The 22,333-nt window shown below is 40.9% G+C and overlaps 3 protein-coding genes across 3 annotated transcripts; 2 read left to right on the forward strand and 1 right to left on the reverse strand. All coding sequences in view use genetic code 11, as the record gives it.

Moving 5' to 3' along the window:
• Window positions 1–10,807: 10,807 nt before the first annotated feature.
• On the forward strand, window positions 10,808–13,646 carry EGR_02027 (Doublesex- and mab-3-related transcription factor 3; the record flags this gene model as incomplete). The annotated part of the gene is made up of 2 exons (XM_024491276.1): window positions 10,808–11,099; window positions 13,303–13,646. 2 exons carry the CDS (start codon window positions 10,808–10,810, stop codon window positions 13,644–13,646), a joined length of 636 nt encoding a protein of 211 aa, XP_024354419.1.
• A 6,708-nt stretch (window positions 13,647–20,354) lies between these two features.
• Window positions 20,355–20,543, forward strand: EGR_02028 (hypothetical protein; the record flags this gene model as incomplete). Its single annotated transcript, XM_024491277.1, has 1 exon — window positions 20,355–20,543. One exon carries the CDS (start codon window positions 20,355–20,357, stop codon window positions 20,541–20,543), a length of 189 nt encoding a protein of 62 aa, XP_024354420.1.
• A 684-nt stretch (window positions 20,544–21,227) lies between these two features.
• On the reverse strand, window positions 21,228–22,111 carry EGR_02029 (hypothetical protein; the record flags this gene model as incomplete). The annotated part of the gene is made up of 7 exons (XM_024491278.1): window positions 21,228–21,293; window positions 21,330–21,368; window positions 21,445–21,574; window positions 21,610–21,665; window positions 21,697–21,812; window positions 21,944–22,037; window positions 22,076–22,111. 7 exons carry the CDS (start codon window positions 22,109–22,111, stop codon window positions 21,228–21,230), a joined length of 537 nt encoding a protein of 178 aa, XP_024354421.1.
• Window positions 22,112–22,333: the final 222 nt, after the last annotated feature.

A 22,333-nucleotide genomic window follows, 5' to 3' on the forward strand; every position in this document is an offset into this window, starting at 1 on the left:
TGTGAACCTAGTCAACCATGACCTTTCGTTGATTTAATGGTTAAACACTCATTTTATGTCATTATGGCATCCCACTTTTCCCTGTTCTGAAGAGTTGGAGTGAAGAAGGTTTGGTCATCACGAATAGTGAAGCTCAAGTTCGTAGCTTCGCAGTGAAGTTAAAAGCAGTGGAAGCCTGCAATTTTCATCGCTGCCTACTAAAAATAGACTGTCCATGGATCATTTCATTTTGAAGTTTAACATAGTATAGCCAGCGTTTATGCTGCAGAGGGACCTAAAAGAAAATAATTGAAGTTTTCAACCCGTAAAAATTTAGCTCCAATCTATTCTTTCTTTGTTCCTGTTTGGATTAAACTGATAATAATAAGCCTGGTCCTATCTTATTATAGCACTGTGTGTACACGGTGGCAAGCTGGATGGCAAGGGTTGCGGGAGGGATGCACGGGGATTCTTAGGTTCGCCTATTTATAGTATTTGACATTGACCTTATAGTGAGTATTGGGACACTTAAAGCACATCTGTTCGTGATATCGGCCAATCAGGAGGGAGTGAGGGAGGGCATGACGTTCCAGAATGTTTGGGGCTAGCCATGGAAATGGAATGGGGTATAAAATCGAAAGGGGATCAAGCCAGTGATAAACCACCACCGAATGATGTCAGTATTCTACTGAACGTTGGTTGTGGCTTGAGCATCCGGTTCGACTCAAAGTTTGTTACAATCGGGCATTTCTCCACAATGGACAAAAGTGGCGTTTCAAATTACGTCAATTTTACCATCCAACAGATATATATATGCGTATTCACAGATCCTGTACATGCTTGTACTCACCACCGGGGAGATTAATTGGCATCTAAAACGGCTAAGGTCTGCAATTTTTTTTTGTTTGAAGTATCAAAGGAATTTAAAAGGTGAAGTTTAGTGACAAATAATTGTGGATCCGGCTTCCTGTTTGGTACCCCTATTCTTCCCTTTTTTGTGCAGCCAGTAGCGATGATCAACTCACCACACCGATTGTCATCATTCAAGCACAAAGACTGATTATGCGGCTGGGACAGGAAGACCACAGTGTAGTCTCTCTGTTTTAGACCCATATAGCACTAGCCGACTCATCCATTAGACACCCAAGTATTGGTTATCCACACGTCACTCTCCATCTTTAGAAATATGTCACTGTTTAGTTTTCCAGAATTTCCAGTTGATTGCTAGTCCCCAACCTTTTAAACGAATCTCGTGCCTATTCCAGCTTGATTGGCTTATATCCAGCAGAGGTGTACTCTCGAAGGTCAAGACGAGATTAATCTGTTACTAAGAATACCCGAAAATGAAACCACTGAAAAGCAACTTAGTTTCCAGTATTGTGTTCTATAGCGACCAGGCTCATCCACACTGGCTGTACCTCCTTTGCGCACTCACTGCTTCAGTTAATAAAGACATCCGCCCTAAAGCCTTCCTTTATTACTTACCCGGTTAGAGGTTTTGACTGATTTTCAGGATCTAGAGTACAGAAACTCAATCATAAAAAGGGCAACTCAGTTTATATGCATTGGCGAAGCACCCCATAACTAGTGACCACTCAATTTATGACCCTCTGACCAGTGAGCACAAAAATTAACCCCTCCTTCACCATCACCGTCTCACAGTCCTTAGTACACGCGATGATGGGACATTAGCACCAATAGTGTACTCAACCACATAAAGGAAGTCAAGGTCTTTCGACAGAGACTCCAATTCAAAGTGACTGTGATTGTCAGACAGACTTTGTATACGCGTATAGCTGACCAACTAGCCACATGAGTCATTGACGGTCGAGGACACTGTCAGGCCAGAGGCCACGACTCGACCCACATTTGTGGTCTAGTTTTCCTATCCCCAGGATAGGTTCGTTTGCGTGAGGGTATGTCATCATGTACTTACAACTAAACAGGTGGTGGAAGGAAGTATCCGTCTTGCACAAGGGGTGTATAGTGGACGCAAGAGCTGGCGAGTGCATCCATTTCACATTTATGTCGTAATGATTAGCATTGATAAATTAAATTGCTTGATCCTGCAATATGGAGACGAGTGTCAATCTGACGATAAACATTTGGGATGAATTATAATCGCGGGATTTGTAAACCGTGAGTCTAAGCCTGGCATTTTTGGTCAGATTCTCGGAGTGTCCTATTGCTGCTTAACTCGTTCTTCTCTAGAAGGCAAAAAAATAAAGGCGTGCTGTGAGAAGCTGTTCGCTAATCCTCTTCAACTTAGACCTTTTGACTCCAAAGGAAAACTAAAACACCTAGCCGTGTTCACCCTCATCCCTAGCCCTCTACCGTTTCCCAAACTTTCTTTTCTGTTCTGGCATGTGATTGCCAAGTGCTAATATCACTTGGAGAAGCTTTATTATGGGAAATGTGGAGGGTGGCGATGAGGATGAGAGAGTATGTTCTTTTCTTGCATTCTGAATTACGGTATGGGGTCTTCTCAAGGGGCATTTACAAGGCGGAAGTTGCCATCTTCATGTTTTCATATTCCTAGATGCCAATAAAAATCAGTATTTGAGCAAAAAGCCGGGTCACTTGAACATCCGTTATAACAGAAATTAGAGGTTTACCTATCACTAATCACTTCATTTTTTACACATTGTCATACTTGATGTTTATCTCAACAATTCCGATCATGTGGATCCAAAGAGCGGCTTCACCTTGTCTCTTACCCCCATTCCCAATAACACCAGTTACCATGGCTCCATGCTGATGTGATGCAATAACGAACCGTGCCAAATAATCATTGAGGTATGAAATTTGTAGAGGGGACTGGTTGCCCCCTTACTTTAACTAAAATGGTTAGTTACTCCGCTCCTCCCTTCCACCTTCTGTTCGTTCAATCATATGTTTATTTGTTTAGACTACAGCCTCAACCAACTATGCATACAGATTGTTTAATATCTCTCTTCATGAGCAAGGACTCAGACCAAAAGAGTTTTATATTCCGTGTTAGATTTTGGCGACTTAATGAATTATGCGCCTGTAGAATGCATGTCATCAGTTTTTATGTACGTGTCTTTGTAAGGAGTGGATAAAAAGGCCTTAATCCATAGACGCACTATGATGCACGGTCCAGTGCAGCAAGAAATTCTTTGCTGTGCACCCCACTATCTTCTTATTTTTAACCCTTAATTCCTAAAATATCGGTTGATTATGGTGAGGATGTTTCGAGGTTGGCTGCTTTATTTACAAAGTTTTACGCCATAGTATTGCTACAAAAGCGCGTCCTCAGTAGCATTGCATAGTTTTCACTCACTCAATAAAACAATAAGGTATTTTTTACCTAGGAGGGTAAGGCAAGATCTTAAACTTCATATCATCTCGAAGTTTTTCCTTAGGACCTCATATCCCACCCTAAGGTGACAAGCTGCAGCGAAGGAGATGCCGTCTCATTTCCATCCTCCATACTACTCGAGTAGCAATTCTCGAATTTATGACTTCAACCTTTCCTTCTTCCTAAACAGTCATGTGATCATATACAAAATAAATGAATAGCTGGGGAGTAACGTTATGGAAATTGAAGTGGCTACCACTTGCAGAGACAATGTGTATATCATAAGTGTGACATTTGAAGGCCCATTTTTCATTGATACTGGTTAGGAGTTTAACGAATGAAACATTTCAAGAGGTTATCCTGAGCTATTTCATTTATACTAGGAAAATATCATGCTATCTTATCCGGTCACTTTGGAGTCGTAACACACCATCGGCGTTGAGGGAACAGCATATGTAATTTCAGGCATAACAGGGCAGCTGTTTAGTTTAACGATCACTCATAACAAACAATAGCGTGGGATAAAACACACCGAAGCAGTAATTTTAGCAAACATTCAGAGTACAAAGGTAAATAGAGTAACAAGCTAACATGCCTATTAATTTATTTTAAGTAGCTGTTTTAAAACAACTGCACTGAGGTCACGAAGATCTAAAGTACTGTTTAGGAACAAGGATTACTGGTGTACCAAAGGATTAAAGTCACTACCATGCCTAGACTGCTGATCTGCAGAGCAAGGTGTAGCCACAATGAGTGACACGGAGACGAAAGTGCGCAATTAGCTAGAAAGATGTCAAACACAACAGTGAACACATACTGAAGGGTTCACAGCTGATTTGTGTGAGCTATTTTAACTTTAATGCTCTAATTTTATTTAATATGTAGTAAAAGCATCAAGCTGATGAAAATTTTCCTCAGGTAGGGAAGTTTGTAAAAGAGCACGTAAAGTAGCTCAATTGGCAGTAATAAGTAGTATCTAGAAATATCTTGTATTCTTCTAAAAATGAAATCAAGCATTTCAAATAGGATAAAATCCCCTATTTTGTTAGCTTTACAAGGTTTGTGTAAATTCACAAATTTTAAATTCGTGCCATTCATTCACTAACTCCTTTGAATCAGTGCAGGCGCATAAATGGAATCGATGCGTTGGCCCTTAAAAAAGGAAGTTGTAATTATGCAGAGACTAGCTTTTTTGCCAAGAATTGTAAAAAATTCCCTAACTAATACCAAACAGTTTCTTACAACACTTTACTCATTGAATTGATCGTCTGATACCACCCTCAAAGGCGCAGGAAAAGTAATAAATGGAGCTTTAATAGGTGTTTCAGTCGCTCTTGTTTTCTTAACTAGCCAGTCTGCATGCAAATGATATTTTCATTGTCAAATTCTAAAAAGAAAAGGATAAAGTAGTACCGTCTTTTCCTCCCCATTATTCTACAATGTGGCCTGAGGTCCTCTCACAGGCCCTTCTTGCCGGTGAGGACCTACCTCTGAACTAGTTTACCTATTTCTCAAGAAGAAGAAGATGTTTTGCTCCCACGCCTTTGAGCTGTACTGATTTTTACTGAGGAGAAGACTTTTACCACTAGTAGTTGCTTTGGCTTCTGTGAGAGGAAAGTTCCTGGTGATTACTTCCACACTCCACAATGCATGACATATACAGAGCAGACAAAACTTTTGTGTAGCTGAAGTCGTTCAAACAAACCCATTTTATGTGGTGCCTTCTGTTACCACTTACCATGCCTTTTACGCGAGAAGCTTCCTCGTCTTTAGAACCGGGTCAAACTCGGGATATATAGTGTAGTGTTACCCAAATCAATTTATTCGAATTTCACTGACCTTTTAAAAATTAGAGGAGCCGATGAAATGACACAGTTTATATAAGATTTGCAATGGAGGAACTTAAAAAATCTACTTCCTAAGATTTAGAAGAAGCTTATCCACATAATCCTTAACTCTCATCTGCCATTTTTGGATTAGACAGAGAGGCTAAGCGCTAAAGCAACTCTTTCTGCAGAGTTCTGCAACCATTAATGACATAAGCAATCAGCATCGAATGAGAAGTCTGTGGCAGTGTTAAGACACAAACAGAGACAGATTCGCTCCCTGGTTGTGAATTGTTAGGGTCAACTGTTAATCCAGGCATATAGTTAAAATAAATAAACAAATGAAGGAGTTGAGAAAGTAAGGAAGGAACAAGCCGTTTAGTGGATAAACTGACCAAACAGTTTGGAGGAAAAGAGCCCTATCACCCATTCCTTCACCCCCACCCAAAATTTCACACTTGACTAGTCAGTTGGCACGCGACGCTGTTGCATCCTGCTGTAGGGTAGCTATGGTAACGAAATCACTGTATAGTAAATAGTAGAATGCAATGGAATCACTCAGGCGGTCATCACTGGCAGATACTGTTAATATAGCCATAAATAGTATGGATCGCCTTTAAAATTAGTAGATATGAAAAAGTAATCGCGCTTTCCTATAATTTACCTTAAATGAAGACAAAAAGAAGCAATATTTTAAGAGGAATCTGTTTTTTGAACATGCGTACAATTAAAATGTTTAGAAAGTTTCTCCTTGCGGAGCCAACTTTAAAGCTCACCATGTAGTTGGCAAATGACGTCTCGATGTTGCACCACGACCTGTGTACAAACCATAAAGGGATCTCCAAAGCTTACAATTCTATTTTATTCGTATGTACGTGGGGAGGCACAACTGGATGGGTGGACAGATATGCGTCTGCCTAACGGGAGGGCACTCTTTATGGCCTCCTGAATATTTACCGGCCGTAAAATTTTGATCAAATTTTACATATTCCAGCTTTGTTTATCTCACTAACCAAGGCGAAGTCGCTTTCAATGCGATGGATGCTTTCTTACAGCATTGTTGTGTAACGTTTAGAGGAGGTGAGGTACACAATAGCAGAACCACATAGAATGATCCCGGTGGCGTTCACCAGGCTGTGGGCCGACCATTTTGAAGATTTACGTGTCGCTGTAAAAGGAAAGCTTTTGGTGACTTTTACCAAAAGGTGGGGCCATTCAAGGACATCAAGAAACGCTAACTTGTTATTTTAGTTGTTATATATTGGAATTTTTCGCTGGTTGATTAACTGAAGCAGTTGTGCTGAGAAGTGATTTGCATACAGCGGTGCAGGTTATGGGAAGAAAATTAATCACTGCTTCTCCCCAAGCTATGCACAGTTCATTGTACACCTCTAAGACACATCATTTTATACCCACAAGGGTATGCTTACCCTATAGACATGTCATACTTCACACTTTTGGAAGAGGACTATGCTGTACAACCATGTTACAGACAGCTGAATCTTTATGGACTTTGCGACACCTTCAGAGCTGACTCAAATGGCAAGTCGGCTGCGAAAGAGCATCTACTCCTTCCAAAGCGGCTTGATTATGAGTCGAAATTGCTTGGTGCATAGAAAGGCATAATAATTGAATGATTGAGGCTGTGGAGACTGACAACGGGAACTCCAACATCTTCTAAGTCTCGATTTGCTGGAGCCAAACCGCAATCGTTCACAGCGAACCAGAGAAGGTATCCATGTTTCACACGCGTTTTAATTACCCAGATTTGTAACTACGTAGGATGGCGTGGAAGATTTAATATTTTTTAACACTAACTTACATGGCCTACATGTATATAGACCACGGTAATCCAGACAAAAATAGAAAGTAGCAAACCTCTGCAAGTGGGGCCAAGTACCGAGGTACCTGTAGGTGCTTATCTATTAGAAACAGTGCACTGAGACCAAACTGCCTTACAAAAGAGTGAAAGTGCCAAGAAGCTGCTAGTAGGGGGGCAGGATTTGATAAGGAAGTGGAGCACGATTGCAAACTGGCTGATCTCTTAGATTATAAGATAAGCAGTGAAATATTAGATGACAGCTGGGTTGCCTTTTAGTCTGGAAGACAGTAGGAAAACTGTCCACCAATTATGGCTGCGTCTACACCAAATTACTGTAAAATCTTTAGAAGGTTATCTAATGGGGTCACTCTGTCTAATCAACGGTAATGTCACCTGACAGGTGGTGGTAGTAATGCCTGTAAAAGTGGAAGCATTAAAGGCATTTTGAACATCTGTTAGGAGCATCTGACTACCAAAAAGGTAATTTCGAAGCTCATTTAAAAACTTGATGTGCACCAATGCAATGATAACCACCTGTCATCGAAATTTAATGAACTTTTACTTATTTCCTTCATAACCAGAGACATTAGCGTTATATACGGAGGGAGTACTTAATGGGAGTGTAATAAAAAATACTTTCTGACATGTGGAGACCTTGTAAAATGTTAGGATGAAGCCAATGACCTCTTACCTAAACATCTGCATTCTGAAGACGACATTCAAACTTCGCTTATTTCTGTCAAAAAGTTAAAGATTATTTTTTATTTTCACTAAGAATACCACTAAGCTTTGCCATTTTGGATAGAAGGTTAGTCATTAGGGCAAACAAAACCATCTACTCCCACACTTTTCGGCAAAAATCATTCTCTTTTCCTAGGATTTAAAATGAGAAGCACTTAGCTTTTGCTCTTTACATTCTATTCCACTCCTACGTCTATTTTGCTTCCCATGTGAATATTCAACCCAAAGAATATAGCTAATACTTGGAGGAGGACATATTAAGGGGAAGGTAAAGAAGGAAATGGCATCTTCTATCCTTTCTCCCAGCCAAGAAAAGATCAATTTCGAGTCTGATGAGATCTTGCCTTGCTTTGAGATTTGAGGATCTGACTCATTGACTATTTTTTAACTGTTTTATTTTGCTGCATCAAACAGACTGATCTCTAAGCTACTATCATTGGGTAACCTTCGGTGAGAAAAGAATTCACAATGGCAAATTACATGCTTTACAATGCATCAAGCATACACACGCACAAGCTCAGTCTTATGGAGAGATTAAGGAGAGCCAAACCAATTTGCTTCGCTGTTTCCATGCCTTCCATTTCCCAGATGATGTTAGATCATACCGACTGCATGATACATGTCTATTCCCTTAGTAGAGGCGCCGACTCTAAGATCAAATGGGAGTATCATTTGTTGGATCATAAGTAAAAAGTGAGCAATGCTAGGCAAAGACCCTGTCAAAAGGTAGGTGATAGTTACAAATCCCTTTCTACATGTCTGCTAGGTAAAAATAGTACCGCTTCAGCCCTTGCATTTCAAAACACCCTGACACACCGAAATATTTACAAATTTGACCCTCCGATAGAGGTTTGTTACCATAGGACTCAAGCCACGTATGCATGTACAAGTAGACCTGAAGTTTGTCCATATGATTTTATCGGCAGGTCCAGTAGCTGTCGCCCCTCCCCATTCCCCTTTATAAATCGATAAGAGTGAAGAAGCAATAGGGTACTGGTTGCCACCTGGTTTCTGCTCACCATGACTGAGCAGATGGGTCACTTAACTGCAAGGCGGTTTATGTCGAAATGTTTTATGCTCCTTCTAACTGACCTCTAACCTCCACACCAACTCTACTTCATCCGGACATGGCCGCCACCTCACTGGCCCTAAAAGTGGTGGCAAAAATGCTCGACATTACAGTACAATGAAGCACTGCTAAGCTAATCGCAATAAAACGGCATACGACAGGACCACCTCTACCACGTCAACCGTCTTAATTGCCATCGCCTTAATGGGAGCCAATTCTCGCAAGTGAGGTGATAATTAAACATTTTTCTGCAATTATCAAAGCAAATTCGTCAATCAGACTTTACATACAGCATGGCTGCGAAAAGATTACCGCCTTATCGGTTCCATGTCATTATTTAGAGACAAGGGCTAATTTACTCATAGTCCCTTATTACTGTGAATACCTAAAAGGTTTCCTTGATGTGGTAAAGGAGTGCCTTCATCCTTAAGTCATACAAAAACGTTCATGAATCAATGATACTGGTTACTTTTCCATCAATGAATAGTTCGCTCTAGCACAGGTAGCCATGGGTTTGGATGACTAATGGCAATGCCATTGTAAGTTCTATTGACTCATAAGAGCGTTCGGTCATTTACAAAGCATGGATATAATGAATCTATCATTTTAAACTACCTCATCAAATCTGGTTAATCCGACGCAATACCGAGTTGATTCCAATTGCCAATGATGAGGCAACTTCTAATTTGACACTTTGAGAGGAAACAGTATCCGGTAGGCAAAAGAACCGCCAGCAGTTAGATTGCCTATTGAAAAGACTTACTTGCCCTAATAAAAGGGAAGGAATGCCCGTTGCTATTGGTAAGTCAATTCTGAAGCTTTTGAATAGGAAACGCCTTTCGATGAGGATAACGCAACCGACCTACAGGTGCTGGCGGCGAAATTCCAAGATAATTTGTTTACCATTCCTTTACTTATCTCCCCTTACAAAAAAGAACCTTGCATTTTGGTTTGTTAACTGACTATGTGATAGGCTAATTCATGATAAGCAATGGCTTTCGCATTCTCTCTAACGCCTTGTGGGCGAACAAACATATCGACAGTTACCCCACTACCTATCGACTAACCATACATCCTGAGCCTACTCTTTTAGGGCACACGTCGTTCTGTCCTCCCCTAAAGTGTGCTTCCTTTATGTGATTGTGCGTGCGTTTGGGTCATCTTAAAGTCCAGGATTGTCCACCAAGGATTAAGCAATTGTTAAAGACCAAGTATAAAATACGGCTGACATCTGTTCACTAGACACTAAACAAAAACCTATTCTTCTCGAGAAACTGCCAAAGCTGTTTAGTCAGAAAAAAGTCCTTTCCTTGCAAAATAGTGCAAGTTGTCCCATCTCACGCCCTAAAACTAACCCTTAGAGTTAATCTTCTGAGTGCAAATTGCCAAATTTCTTCTTCTAAAGATTAGCATATTCTCCACAAATTAGGCGAGGGTTAGAAACATAGGCGCTTCGAGGTAGAATTTATGCTACTATTGAGAGAACGCTTTCCTTGAACTTCCATTAGGAAGCAACAATGGTTTCCGGACTTCCTCCTGTCCAAGAAATCTCTTCAATAAGCATAAGGGTGTCTAGGCTTTGATTAAACGGTGTTTTTGAGGATGTTATAGGCTAGATTAATGATGTACTTTATTTGTGGTGAGAAATGTCTGGTAAAACTAATTTATTATGTTTTAAATTCAAAAATAATCTCAGTAACATAGACTATTTACTAGGTAATCGGATAAAGAAGTAATATTAGGGTTAAGGGGTTTGATTGAGCAAAGTATCGGAGAAATTTTGTAATGTTGACTCCTACCTACTTCTACTCATCATTAATTTTTCTGTAATGGGGATTAATCATACCTTCTTGGAAGCCGTTTGATCGTTCTAGTCATCCAAATCTTTTATCATCCTATTGGCCAATAAGCGACGCGTGTCCGCGCGCAGTGCTGTTACTGGTCAGACGATAAACCAATGGCGATACAATACCCCCACAGCCCCGCATAAAAATCCTCACGTAGGCGCAAGACAAGTGCTATTAGTCCATGTTTCCCGCCCTCCACATATGACCACCGAAACCAGCTTTTATTCTGGCTTGGCGGGTGTTCGCAAACCCAAGTGCGCTCGTTGCAGGAATCACGGGGTAATAGCATGGATCAAGGGACACAAGAGGTTTTGTGCTTTTCGCGACTGCCGATGTGAACAGTGTCTACTAGTGGTAGAGCGTCAGCGAATTATGGCTGCACAAGTGGCGCTCAAACGCAAACAAGCAGCAGAGGATCTTGCTTTTCATCATTTGCTGGCGAAATCCGGTGTGGAGCAGAATTGCATCAGCACCTCTACTCCTCCACAACTTCGTGAGTTTTGTCAAGGATAATTTGGAATTGACTAAAGCAATGCCTTCGTCATATATGATATTTCTTTTCTCACCTGCCTACCATAGACCAATGTGGGTGATTTTAAACTTAGTAGGCTTAAAAGTACTGTTGCCTAAGGTTCGCAAATTATCTTTTTACGTACCTTGAGGCATGGCCTTCAAAATATCTCTCTCACTCCGGCTGTTTCGAGACTTCTGACTATTTCTTGGGTCACTTAAGTTATGCTCATTTTGATTTCAAAAGTTAAACATCCGGACGTGGCTGCGCGCAATTTCATCCCTGCTTTCCTTGCTCCTCCATCTGCTCCTTTTGTGCAATTATGCGATTGTCTGAACGCTGGAAAAGGCAAGGGGGCATGGTCACATTAACATGGTGGATAATGTAGTACCCTTCATGGGTCAGTTTTGCTATGGTGTATTATGCGAGACCTAGCGTTGTCTTATATGAACCAAATCTTCTGGCTAATTGATTAGGTTAGATTGTTCAAGGGATGAATATATGTTTTTCCTGGATATATTCGGATTGTGTCATGTTGCCTTGAGCAGTCAAATCTCAAACGTACCAGTTTTCTTCTGTATATTTCTCTCCATCACAGCCCACCTGGGCACATGCAGGGCAAGCATGGTCTTGTGGGGATAACGTAATGTGCGTTGTAAAAGTATAAGTAGTGAATAGTTTGGAGAAGTCATTTCTCCCCGTAAATCAGTCTATCGGTCGGTTGAAAAACAATCTAAAATTCACCAGTGGGTTTTCCAAAATATGTAATGGAGTTTAAGAACGCAAAATTTATTTAAATCCTCCGTTAAGCATAATTTTTGGGCCAATCTTGATTAGCTTCTACTTTCCACTACTTTCCCTTAGGCGGTTGAATTAGAGGCAAACTAATTGCTTCACCTTCACTCATTTTTATACCTCTCCCACAGCTGCCATTTGTCTAATGGCAGCATACAAATCGCCATTGCTATCCAGAATGGAGAGTCTTTGTAAAGTCCTCAGTTTTCGGGTGGTAGGCTGTACAGCAACACACCTCATCTCGTTCAAGTGTTGCATAAAAAGCAAATATCAAGGTAGTAGTCGTTGCACTTAAAGTCCGGTCAAACTTAACTAGTAAAGTGGACAAGTTAAAATCCGCATCAGATTCAGACATTTCGTGGTGCAGTGTCTCAAAATACAGGGAAGTAGAGTACAGTACATAGGAAAAAATCAAGCATAAGTCTTTACAGGGTACACAAAGTCGTTGTAGCGAAAGATTCCATAAAATATCATCCTTTTTTTACCCTGTCCCTTCTCAATATCTCACTTTTGGCGCTCAAAAGAGTTTCTACCAAGAAGGTTATTTCCTTTTTATAAATATTCTGCTTATAAAAGCAGAACTTGGCTACAGTCATCTTGAAAATGACCTTTAGGAGGAAAGGAGACGATGCTCGTTTAAGTTGTCAAGGGTTTACGGCAAGTTAGTGCCAATTAACACAATCAAGTATATAGCCTTTTTTAGGTTTGTAATGACTCTGTAAAAGGAGATGGAAAGAGAGGAAAATTGTTACGGGAAATCTTGTAGCTCGCATTTATAAGGCCTATTCAACTAACGCAAAATGCTTACCTTGAATGGAAAAAAGGGTTACAAGTGGAAATTTAAGTTTCTACACGCTAAATACCCTAATTTTTGTGCTCCTAAGACGATAGGAAGTGCCCAATCCACCGCTCGTCTAGTCAATTTGTTTTTCCTCTGGTTTTTTTTCAAGTTGACAAGAGGCACTCGAACATTTCAAACACGGTAATAACTATTTACAAAATACATGGCGTTTGATTTCAAATTTTTAGGGGGCAGTGGAGAATTTTGAAAAGCAGTCAAAATTATTTCAGTGAAATATTCAGTAGTAGACTTGTCATTTATTTATTCTTTTTTATGTGGGCATTGAAAAGCAATTTCAGTGAATCCTATCCTGTTGACTAGTTCGGGTTGTGCACCCGAAGATACTTATGTATTCAACGAAGTGTGCTCCAAAAGCAAAACCGTTCTGCGCTTTTACTACTAAAATCTTCTCTTATTTGCGAAGGAATACCCAGCATTTGTTAATGCAATCATTTATTTCTCCAACAACTCAAAAACACGGATTATGGCCTTTCCAATGCTACCCAAATAACGGAGGGAAATTATTTTGGTCGGATCGTTATGTTCCAGGCAGATCAGATTTTCCACAGCCAACCCGTCAGAGCCTAGATTCTGCCTATCTAACAGCGGATTCACAATTGTCGATCACCAGTGGCAGTATCACTCCACCACTACCACCGGAAGACCAATCGCCTACCGATGAGCAGAGTTCACCTCCTGAACCAACTCCGCCTCAAGGACCAATGGAAATTGTGCTCAATTTGGGAGCTAAACTGCGGCGACAGAGCAGCACTCATCTATCGCCGGAAATGTTGACACAATTCTTTCGTGCTTTACCCCACCCCGCTCTTTTGTCTATACCGTCGTCTCCCCCATGTCCTACTCAACCACCACCACCTCCCTCTTTTCCTTGATTGGCTGATCGGTCGGTTGGCTGGTTGGCTGTATTAGTGTACTAACACACGCACTTGCTAAAACCCCATTCCCCCTTCCCGGTCAATCTATTTCATATGCTAGTCACCCTTTTTTATAACACTGGAATAAAAGCTGTCCTTTTAAGGTAAAAGTTATAAATGATACATCTTTTGTAAAAAAAAGGTTTGGGATTTTAATGCATTATGCAAGTGTAGTAAAAAGGTAATTAAATTTAATTTCCGGGCTTTTAGGGGAGAAAAGTAAAACAAAAAAAAGGATAGTTTTGGTATTGCAGTCAAAGTGTCAACTACAAACATTGAATCGCCTAAAAATATGAGAATTTGGCTTCATCTCTGTGGCAGATTAAGCTTATCTGTAATGTCGGCCAGTAACTAGGGTACAAGTTCAAGTTGAACCACTTATTACTCGAGGTAGAGAGCAATAGCAGGATAGAGGGATTTCGTCAGCACAAGGGGACAGTCCTAGGACAACCTGATCCACTCTGTTACCTAAGTCACTGAGAATAATTGTTGTGTGGTTGCCGGTGCTACAGAAAGGCTTGCCCAACTCCTTTGTAGCCTTGTGACCTTAGCAGGCATTCCTTAAACAGTTTGTGTGGTGGTCGACAATGAAATGAATCACTATAATAGATTGTTTTCTGAAGCCCTCGATCATCTTATCACCGTTGGAAGTCTACCATCGGAGCAAGTGCTTAACGATTTCACTGCTGTTACCTTGCCATCTTGATTAAGTGTCAGGAATGACCTACGACACGTGTACCAAACGTCAATGTTAGGCTGCATAGACAATTATTACACAGTATAGTAGTAAAGGGAGATTTTAAGGTGACTTGACAGCTACAAGCCCAATAAAATAAAAGAAAAAAATGTTGTCAATTAGTGTCTGTTGAATGGCCCTTCTGTAGAGCTAGTGATACCACCGTGACTGCTAAGAAAAGGCTGATAAAGGTGTTTAAACATTGTTTGCACACATAATTGCATTTTCAAAGACCGTGGGAATCCCCATAAATAGTGATAACTTTATCTCCAATTACTAAATTATCCCACGGAACACCTACCAGTCCCCTTGATGATAATTGCATTAAATAGCGTGATTCTTAGTTGTGTGGGCTTCAAATGCGTGTTATAGTTGTGCAGGATGCCTATGGGGGTTCGGCTAGTATTTTCTCCTAGGAGGCCTAGCTGCTTAAGCACGTTTTATATAATACCATTAGTAAGGAGCCAGTTCGCTACCCAACAAGTAGCCCCTGAGATGTCTCTGAAGTCATTGGGACCTGCAAGAACCTGGTGCCAGTTATACTATGAACGTTACAGAGGGCCTGTGAGACAAACAGTGCGAGTGACTGGAGCTGAATGGCGCGAGACTGTGACTGTCCTATGAGTTCCACGCAGTAACTCTTTTAGTTCGACTTCCACAAGGCAATCCAGTAGATAGTCCTTCTTCACGAGACGGGGAAGAATATCACAAGATAGTATACATTTGCAACAACAAAGAAGTGCATCCATTTTTGAGTAGTCCTAATCAGAATCACAAGAAAGGCGCATTCCCTTGCAGAATTGTCTCTTCAAGTACTGTATTGGAATCACCTCGATAACCTTTACAGTTACAACTTTGGAAACGAGTTGAGCTTGCATACTCCAATTAAATTTAACAGACATTTCATATAAGGGCAAAATAGTAGAGAAGACAATAAAGAGTAACAGCACTGAGCTAAAGTGCTGAATTTGTTTCTCATTTTCTCCCTAATTACACCAAGTTATTGTAGCATGCTATAATGAAGGTTACAAAACCTTTTTTGGTCACTTGTGAACACTTGGCAGGCTTTGCTGTCTTCTTATTGCTCAACTCCACCTTGCACATCCCTCCATATTGGGATGTTTTCTGCTCATTGCAGCATAATAACGAATTGTGCCTTCAGGTTAGGGTCAGAGTTCACAGTGTTCATTTTATAATTGTAAATATAACTTGACTTCGTCTCATTCCATTTTGCAGAACTTGAGATTTTGGGTGACCGATAGGCGACACCACTAACACCGTTATTGCTGCAACAGGCACGTCCCTTTAAAAGTAGCTAAAGGCTTATGTGTGTGGAGCGCATTCCACGAATGTGTGAGAAGAATAGCAAGAGTCCAGCACAATGGCTAAAACACCTCTCATTCTTCATAACAAGATAATTAGGGTGGATGACAGTTCACCAAGCTGTCATCATTGCAATATTTGCATCCTTTCCTGAATATGCGGTTGCGTGCAAGCCTACACTCTATGGCAATCCAGGGAGATTTGGTCATATGGGGGATGCCAGACAAGCATTAAAAGGCAAATGAAACTTTTTCGTAGAAACGGTTTCTAGGTGCACCACCACAAGCAGAGATAATGATAACATATTAGTAACTCAGTGATGCCAGAAGCTCAAGTTCCCCTGCACCCACAACTATCCCCAAGGGCGGGGGGCCCAGTTCTACCCTGTCAGTTGTTCCGTTTACTCGTTTCTATTTTATTAGTCTACTTATAAAATATTCCGACACCAAATATACCTTGAAATAAAAATAAAGCTTTGTGCTATAAGTTCGGTTGGTATAGGTCAAAATTTTCGGGTGTGGTGACATGTGGGTTCGTTCATTAATAAAGACTTTCCCAAGTGACAGATCCCCCTTAAGATTTTATCAATGACAAACTTAACCTTCTCAAGAGGTACTGCATTTGGCCTATTCGTGTGACAACTGTATCGATTGCGCCCTGACACACGATCATTTTTGACATTCTCATCTCTCAATCGATTGTTCTCACACCTCCGCTTTCAGCTTTGGTGGCATCGAACTACCTTGAAGTGGCAAATCCGAAGAAAGATAATAATTAGGAAGGTTAAGTTTTTTAAATATTCTTTACCCTCTTCTTTTGCCACTTTTGGTTAAATTCCTGTTGCCTCCATTTTAAATTGACAGCTTGGTCGCTGCTGCTGCGAGATCGGTTAGGTCACATGGCGTCGTTCGGATCAGAACAAGCCGAAAAATGCGGTCACTTCTCCTCTACTATCATCGCGTATTAAAGCCGGTAAAGGCTAGGCTATTCGCTAAAACCATAAGATCATACGGGTAGTAATTTCTGAGAAGTCTTCGATTAACCTTCCAAATGGGAGAAATAGTAACGCCTTAAGTATCATATGCAAACGTAATAATATTTAAAACTCAAAAAGATTCCTAATATATTTTATGCTTTTAAATAAATAACTATTTAGTCTTGGATCGCCACTCGTCGAAATAAAAGCTGGGGAATTCTACCTTTGCAAAGTATCTCTGTCTCCATGTGATTGGCCAGTGATAAGAATAGATGAGATTCGCTTGAAAAGATGTGACCGAAATACAGAGGAGGAGGAAGAGGTATCATCTAACACTTCCTGCTGATGGATTTATTAACTGACTAATCCTGCCTGATTCTCAAGAAAAAAAGACGCTTTTTTACTGAGCCCAAACGAGTTGCATTAAGGAGAAAGGTATCAACCGCTATCATTTCTCGGCCTTTTACAAGTGAACACTTTCTTGCGGCACAATGCACAATAAACACTCGAAATGGGCACAGTCTCGTGAGGGTGAAGTGAGGAATGAGTAGTAAAACGTTTGAGGATATGTTTGGACTCTCATCGGTAGAATTCAAAAAAATTTCATTGCAAGTCACTCAGTCAGTGGATTAGTCAGCGGAAGATTTAAAAGTGAGCAATACCATAAAGTAATGGATGTTGCGTTCACCTGATCAAGAGCCTCTATGTCACTTCTCCATCTCATTAATACAGTTGTAAGCCAATTGTCCTACATCACACAGATTTAGCACTACGTAAGATTATTCTTAGCAGGTTACAAATAAAACTTTATACAAGAGCGACTTGTAAGTCTTCATTGTCTGAGACAGAGAGCCTCTGTGAGCACATTGGATCTGACTTTCCAGAATTAAAGTGGGGCATTCTACTGCCCCACCTACTTCAAATGGTATACAGGAAAAATTTATAGCTTTAGAGCTGGACTGAACATAATCAGTATAAATCACAAGACATGTTCAGACCCATTCCGTTAGAATCACCCAGAATTTTATGCTAAAAGGATAAGAAATGAGGAAGAGACAGTTGAAAAGACAGCGCAGAGTATCCTGAAACGTTTTTCTGCTTTATACTGTGCGGCTTAAGCAAAAACTATTAAAAAACCTCTGAAGTTTTAAACCACCTGCTAAATTACTTCCGCCTATTTGATAATAGTTTGGAAGCAGCCTTTAAACTTTCTTCATTTCTTTCAACTAACAAATTACCACAAAATTCCCCCCACCGCTGAACCTCTTCTTCTCGGTTAGGCACATAACTTCTCGGCATTTCTCATTACCGAAGATTTTTTAGAGATTTTAAAATACTTCGGTCAGATTTTCGCTTATTCGTCATGCAAGGCCAAGATTTAGAAAACTCCACCTGATCAAGCTAATCATCTGTCCAGTCAAAGGCACTAAGCTCGACCGCTAAACCCATCACCCCGGTAACTGATTTGATCCGCAATTTGATCCACCAATACAGCCACCCCACTCGCCCACTTACATGTATAGTTGAGAAAAACACAGTTGTCAGGGCGAGCAGGTCAGAATGCGGAGAGGGGACGGTGAGAGGGCTTAGTGATTCCCCACCGCATGCCGTAATAAAGTCCACCTGGTTGGTCATTAATGATCTCCATCTCCACCTTTACCTGTCCTGCAACTACAAAGTACCTCTACGGAAAGTTGATCAGTAAACAAATCTACTCACACTAGATTTGTTTTAATGAAGGGTAGAAAAACAATTGGTCGACTGGTGGTCCATCTGTTGTTCTCTGGATGCTGTGATCCCAATACTTGGCACGGATTTCAACGCACACTGTTGATACACCAAATCCATAGCCGCCTGACAAGTTAAGAAGAAGCTTGTTGGTTTTGTGCTATACCATTCTCCCTACATTTGACGTGGCATATGTTCCTGACGCGAGTATTTTCAGTCCGCCCTGCTTATCACCTACCCTGGAGACCTCGCTTTCACCGCGACATATGCATCCAGGACAGGCCATCTCAGAACCTTCCCATTCGCATATGGCTCGCCACTTTAATGACCTCAGTTGTGCCCACAAAGCGCCACCAAAATTATTTTACCAACCACTCAAAGAACTTCCATGAAAAGCACTTTTTCTGTGTCTTATTAGGGCGGAGAATAGGAACACTTCTTGCCTTATTCGGGAAATCTATAATTCCGTTTCTACCTCAAATTACTTAACTTTGTGTAGTTCTTTTCTCCGTTTCATTTAGCAACGTTGTTGGCTTGCCAAATAGCTGAGTGGGAGAAAAATTTCGACCGCTTTCGCACTATCACCACCATCACCACAGCGGCTATGTAACAAGAAATGCAATCGCCACAGGTGTGGAAGTGGTAGTGTTGCAACAGTGCCTACAATGCTTCTCACCTTACCATTTTCGCCTTAATGCGCAGCTGTGAATGAGTATTGTATGACTGTGTGAGCGCTAGTGCTTGTTACAAGATTTGCTTACAGACTGCTGCCACAAGAATGGAGTGTCGTTCGGGAAAAGTGTACACTAAACTAGGGTTTTCCTTTGTCAACTACAGCCTATACCGTTTTCGTACGTTATTCACTAATCGACGGAAAGATCTGAGACAGTAGAATGCATAAAAGTCTCGACCACCCAACTAAGTGTCCATAACGAGGTGTTCAGAGCACCCATAAGGTAACCAATAGGGTTCATGTTGTACTTCCTTGCCTGGAACTAAGGAAAACACGGCCCCATCCGCCTCCTTTATTTTTGGTGTGCCTATTTTTCGAGGAAAAGATGCTAATTACTTGCAGAAATACGAAATAGCAATGCTTCCGTTCCATCTAAGAGTCTACGGAGTTTTTAGCCTTGTTAATTATCGAGGAGGTAGAATTGCTTGTACACCTTTGATTCGTATCATATGGAGTAGGCGGATCTCCGGTGTGATCAAGTGCGCTTGAAATGATCAGTCTCGTTTACAGCAACTGAGTTCTGAGAACAAAGTGGTTACTTGAAGGTGGGGAGTAGTGCATTGTGTAAGAGCTAACTACCATGTTTACTCCCTTCTCATCATAGGCTAGACAGTCAGCAAACAACCTAACATGTACGACTTGCTTTTGTAGAAATCATGAAAGGAATTAAGAACATCAAAGTGGGCGTCTTTAAAGCGCCTTGTCATCTGCCGAGACAGGGTTAAACACGGTTCGTAAAGCGTACAACTTCCAAACGCATCCATTGTCGTAGATTTCATTTAACAATTAATCTTAATCTCCCACGGTTTTCGGTGAGGCACGCAAAACGGTGATTAAGGAAACCGCACTAGCACTCCGCTCCGGTGCCATTTGTCGGCGATCCCCTAGGTCTTGATTGTGCAGCGACTTCTCTGGCCTTTATACTAAATCAACAAATAGTTGGGAGCCAGGAATTCCAAAAGAGGAGAAATCATAAACTTAGACATCATAAAAGACTCTCAGAGTAGCGGAGCCAAGGTAATTCCATAAGTTATGAGCACTGAAAGAGGATCTTTAACCGACAGGAAATTAGACGAGATCCCAATGTGTGTGAGATCGCGACAAACCAGTACTGGACCAAACTACGCATAAATAATAAGAATTCTTCGAGCCTTCCCCACTTTCGCGTCCATGCGGATTCCGCAGTGCACCAACCGCCGCATCGACAAGGCTGGAGAATCGGTGTGCTTGGAGACTCCCAGACGAACTACACAAGCATTTCCCATTCCGTCGAGAGCACAAAACCGCTCTGACGGTGCTGCAGCCTACGGGGATAAGGACGAACGCCAGGAAGGCGGAATTGAACCGCTCCGACGCTAATCGGCTACAGGTTTGAAGCCTGCACCCCGGACCACCGAGGATCATCCCGGCAGCGAATGCGCTTTAAATATTTGTGTTGAGTATAAAATTCAAAAATCACCTAAACTTCTTTCTAAATAACTATTTGTTAATTGTCAAAGTGTAGAAACTTTGCGATAATGTCGATTACGGGACCTAAATCTAATGGCAAATCTTTGTCATATCACCGTATATCCCCATGACGCGCCTTTAAAAAACAGCAAACACTGGCAGCTTTGTAAGTAATATACACGTTAATGACTAATTTCTGTGGCCGCGTGAGAGTTGTAGTGAGTCCGCGGAAGATCACACAATCTGCTCACGTAATAAAGCCTGAAATTAGCTCTCTGTAGTAACCACTACCATACCCCACGAGTGCAGTTTGCATAAATAGACCGGTTTCGCATAAACTAAAAGTCGTGTTAAAAAGCAATAAATAATTCCACTTTAGGCGACCTAAGTCATGCAACAGTCCCGTGAAATCTACAATTAAATGGATACACCTTATCTTCACAGAAGAAAACAATGAAATAAATGACTTTTTAATAAGGAAGAGGTTTCTTTCCAGACACAAATATGCACCCAACGTGAACAAAGTAGTTAAAATAGGAAAAGCATAGAAATATACAAATATATTTACAAGATTGACAGAGTACATCACAGTTGTCAGCGTCTCCTATACTTCTTTCCACCCTTCCATTGTTTGTTTTTTCTAGGCTTCTTCTTTTTCTTCTACAAAACATCTATCCACACTGCTGACCCACCTACCTTGAGATTAATCAGATTCATTTCCTCCTCGTCATCCGACTGAAATCGACAAAATAATAGGCGTTGTTTGAAGAAATGAGAGCAGAAATAAAGTCGCCAAGCTAACAAAACGCACACTTTCAAGCAACTTTCTAATGTGATCTATGCGCGCACTAGTACCGAGAAATTCACCGCGCTCGAGACGTTTTTGCATCAGTCGCTCCCGTTTATTAAGGGAAACGCGGGTAAAGTTTTCTTCCTCATATCTATAAGTTCAAGTAGTGATGCAATCAGCATTTACTTTTCTCGTTCCCGCATTTTAGCAAGGAATCTCGCGTCTGTGTTGGAGGAGCCATACTAGAAAATGATGATAGCAAACGTTTCATACGTAAATTTCAACTGGCAAATCCTCCTCCTTCACTATATCATCATCTTCCAGCAGCCGTTTGGCTGCTCTACGTTTTTCTCTGGAGACTTTCTTTGTCGGACCTGCTGATTCACCATCTGAGAACAGACGCGATGTTCAAATTCAAGCAGAAAACCAGTCACAAGACAAGTGTGTAATTTTGTGCATACAAACGGAAAGGTTAATTCAGGAACAGTGGATGTTTCCCAATACTGAGCAGATATATTACCATAAAATACTGGATTAAGATGTGGTGGACGATACACGTTGGCTGTTTTGTTTTCCTTTTTGTTTTCCGAGGAAGATGCGGTTTCATAAATACTCTATAAAAATGCAGTGGATAGATATACAAGTATGTTACCACGAAGTTTTCTAAGATTGGCTTGCAAGGCTCCATACCTGTAAATTTGGAAAAATAGGAGTCGTCTATAACACTATTTTATTGATATTCAGCGAAATGCTATAAAGTAACAAGAAGGAATAAAAGCAAAATTTCGGCCCGCAGTCTATACCAATAAGATACCTAAAAAAAGTCGGATTTGAACCGTATATTCCCAGTGCCAATCAACACCTCTGCACGCAATACGAACGGAATGACACACGGAATCAAAGATGTGTA

Source organism: Echinococcus granulosus (assembly GCF_000524195.1).
Source record: "Echinococcus granulosus chromosome Unknown EG_S00008, whole genome shotgun sequence".
Classification (NCBI taxonomy): Eukaryota; Metazoa; Platyhelminthes; class Cestoda; order Cyclophyllidea; family Taeniidae; genus Echinococcus; species Echinococcus granulosus.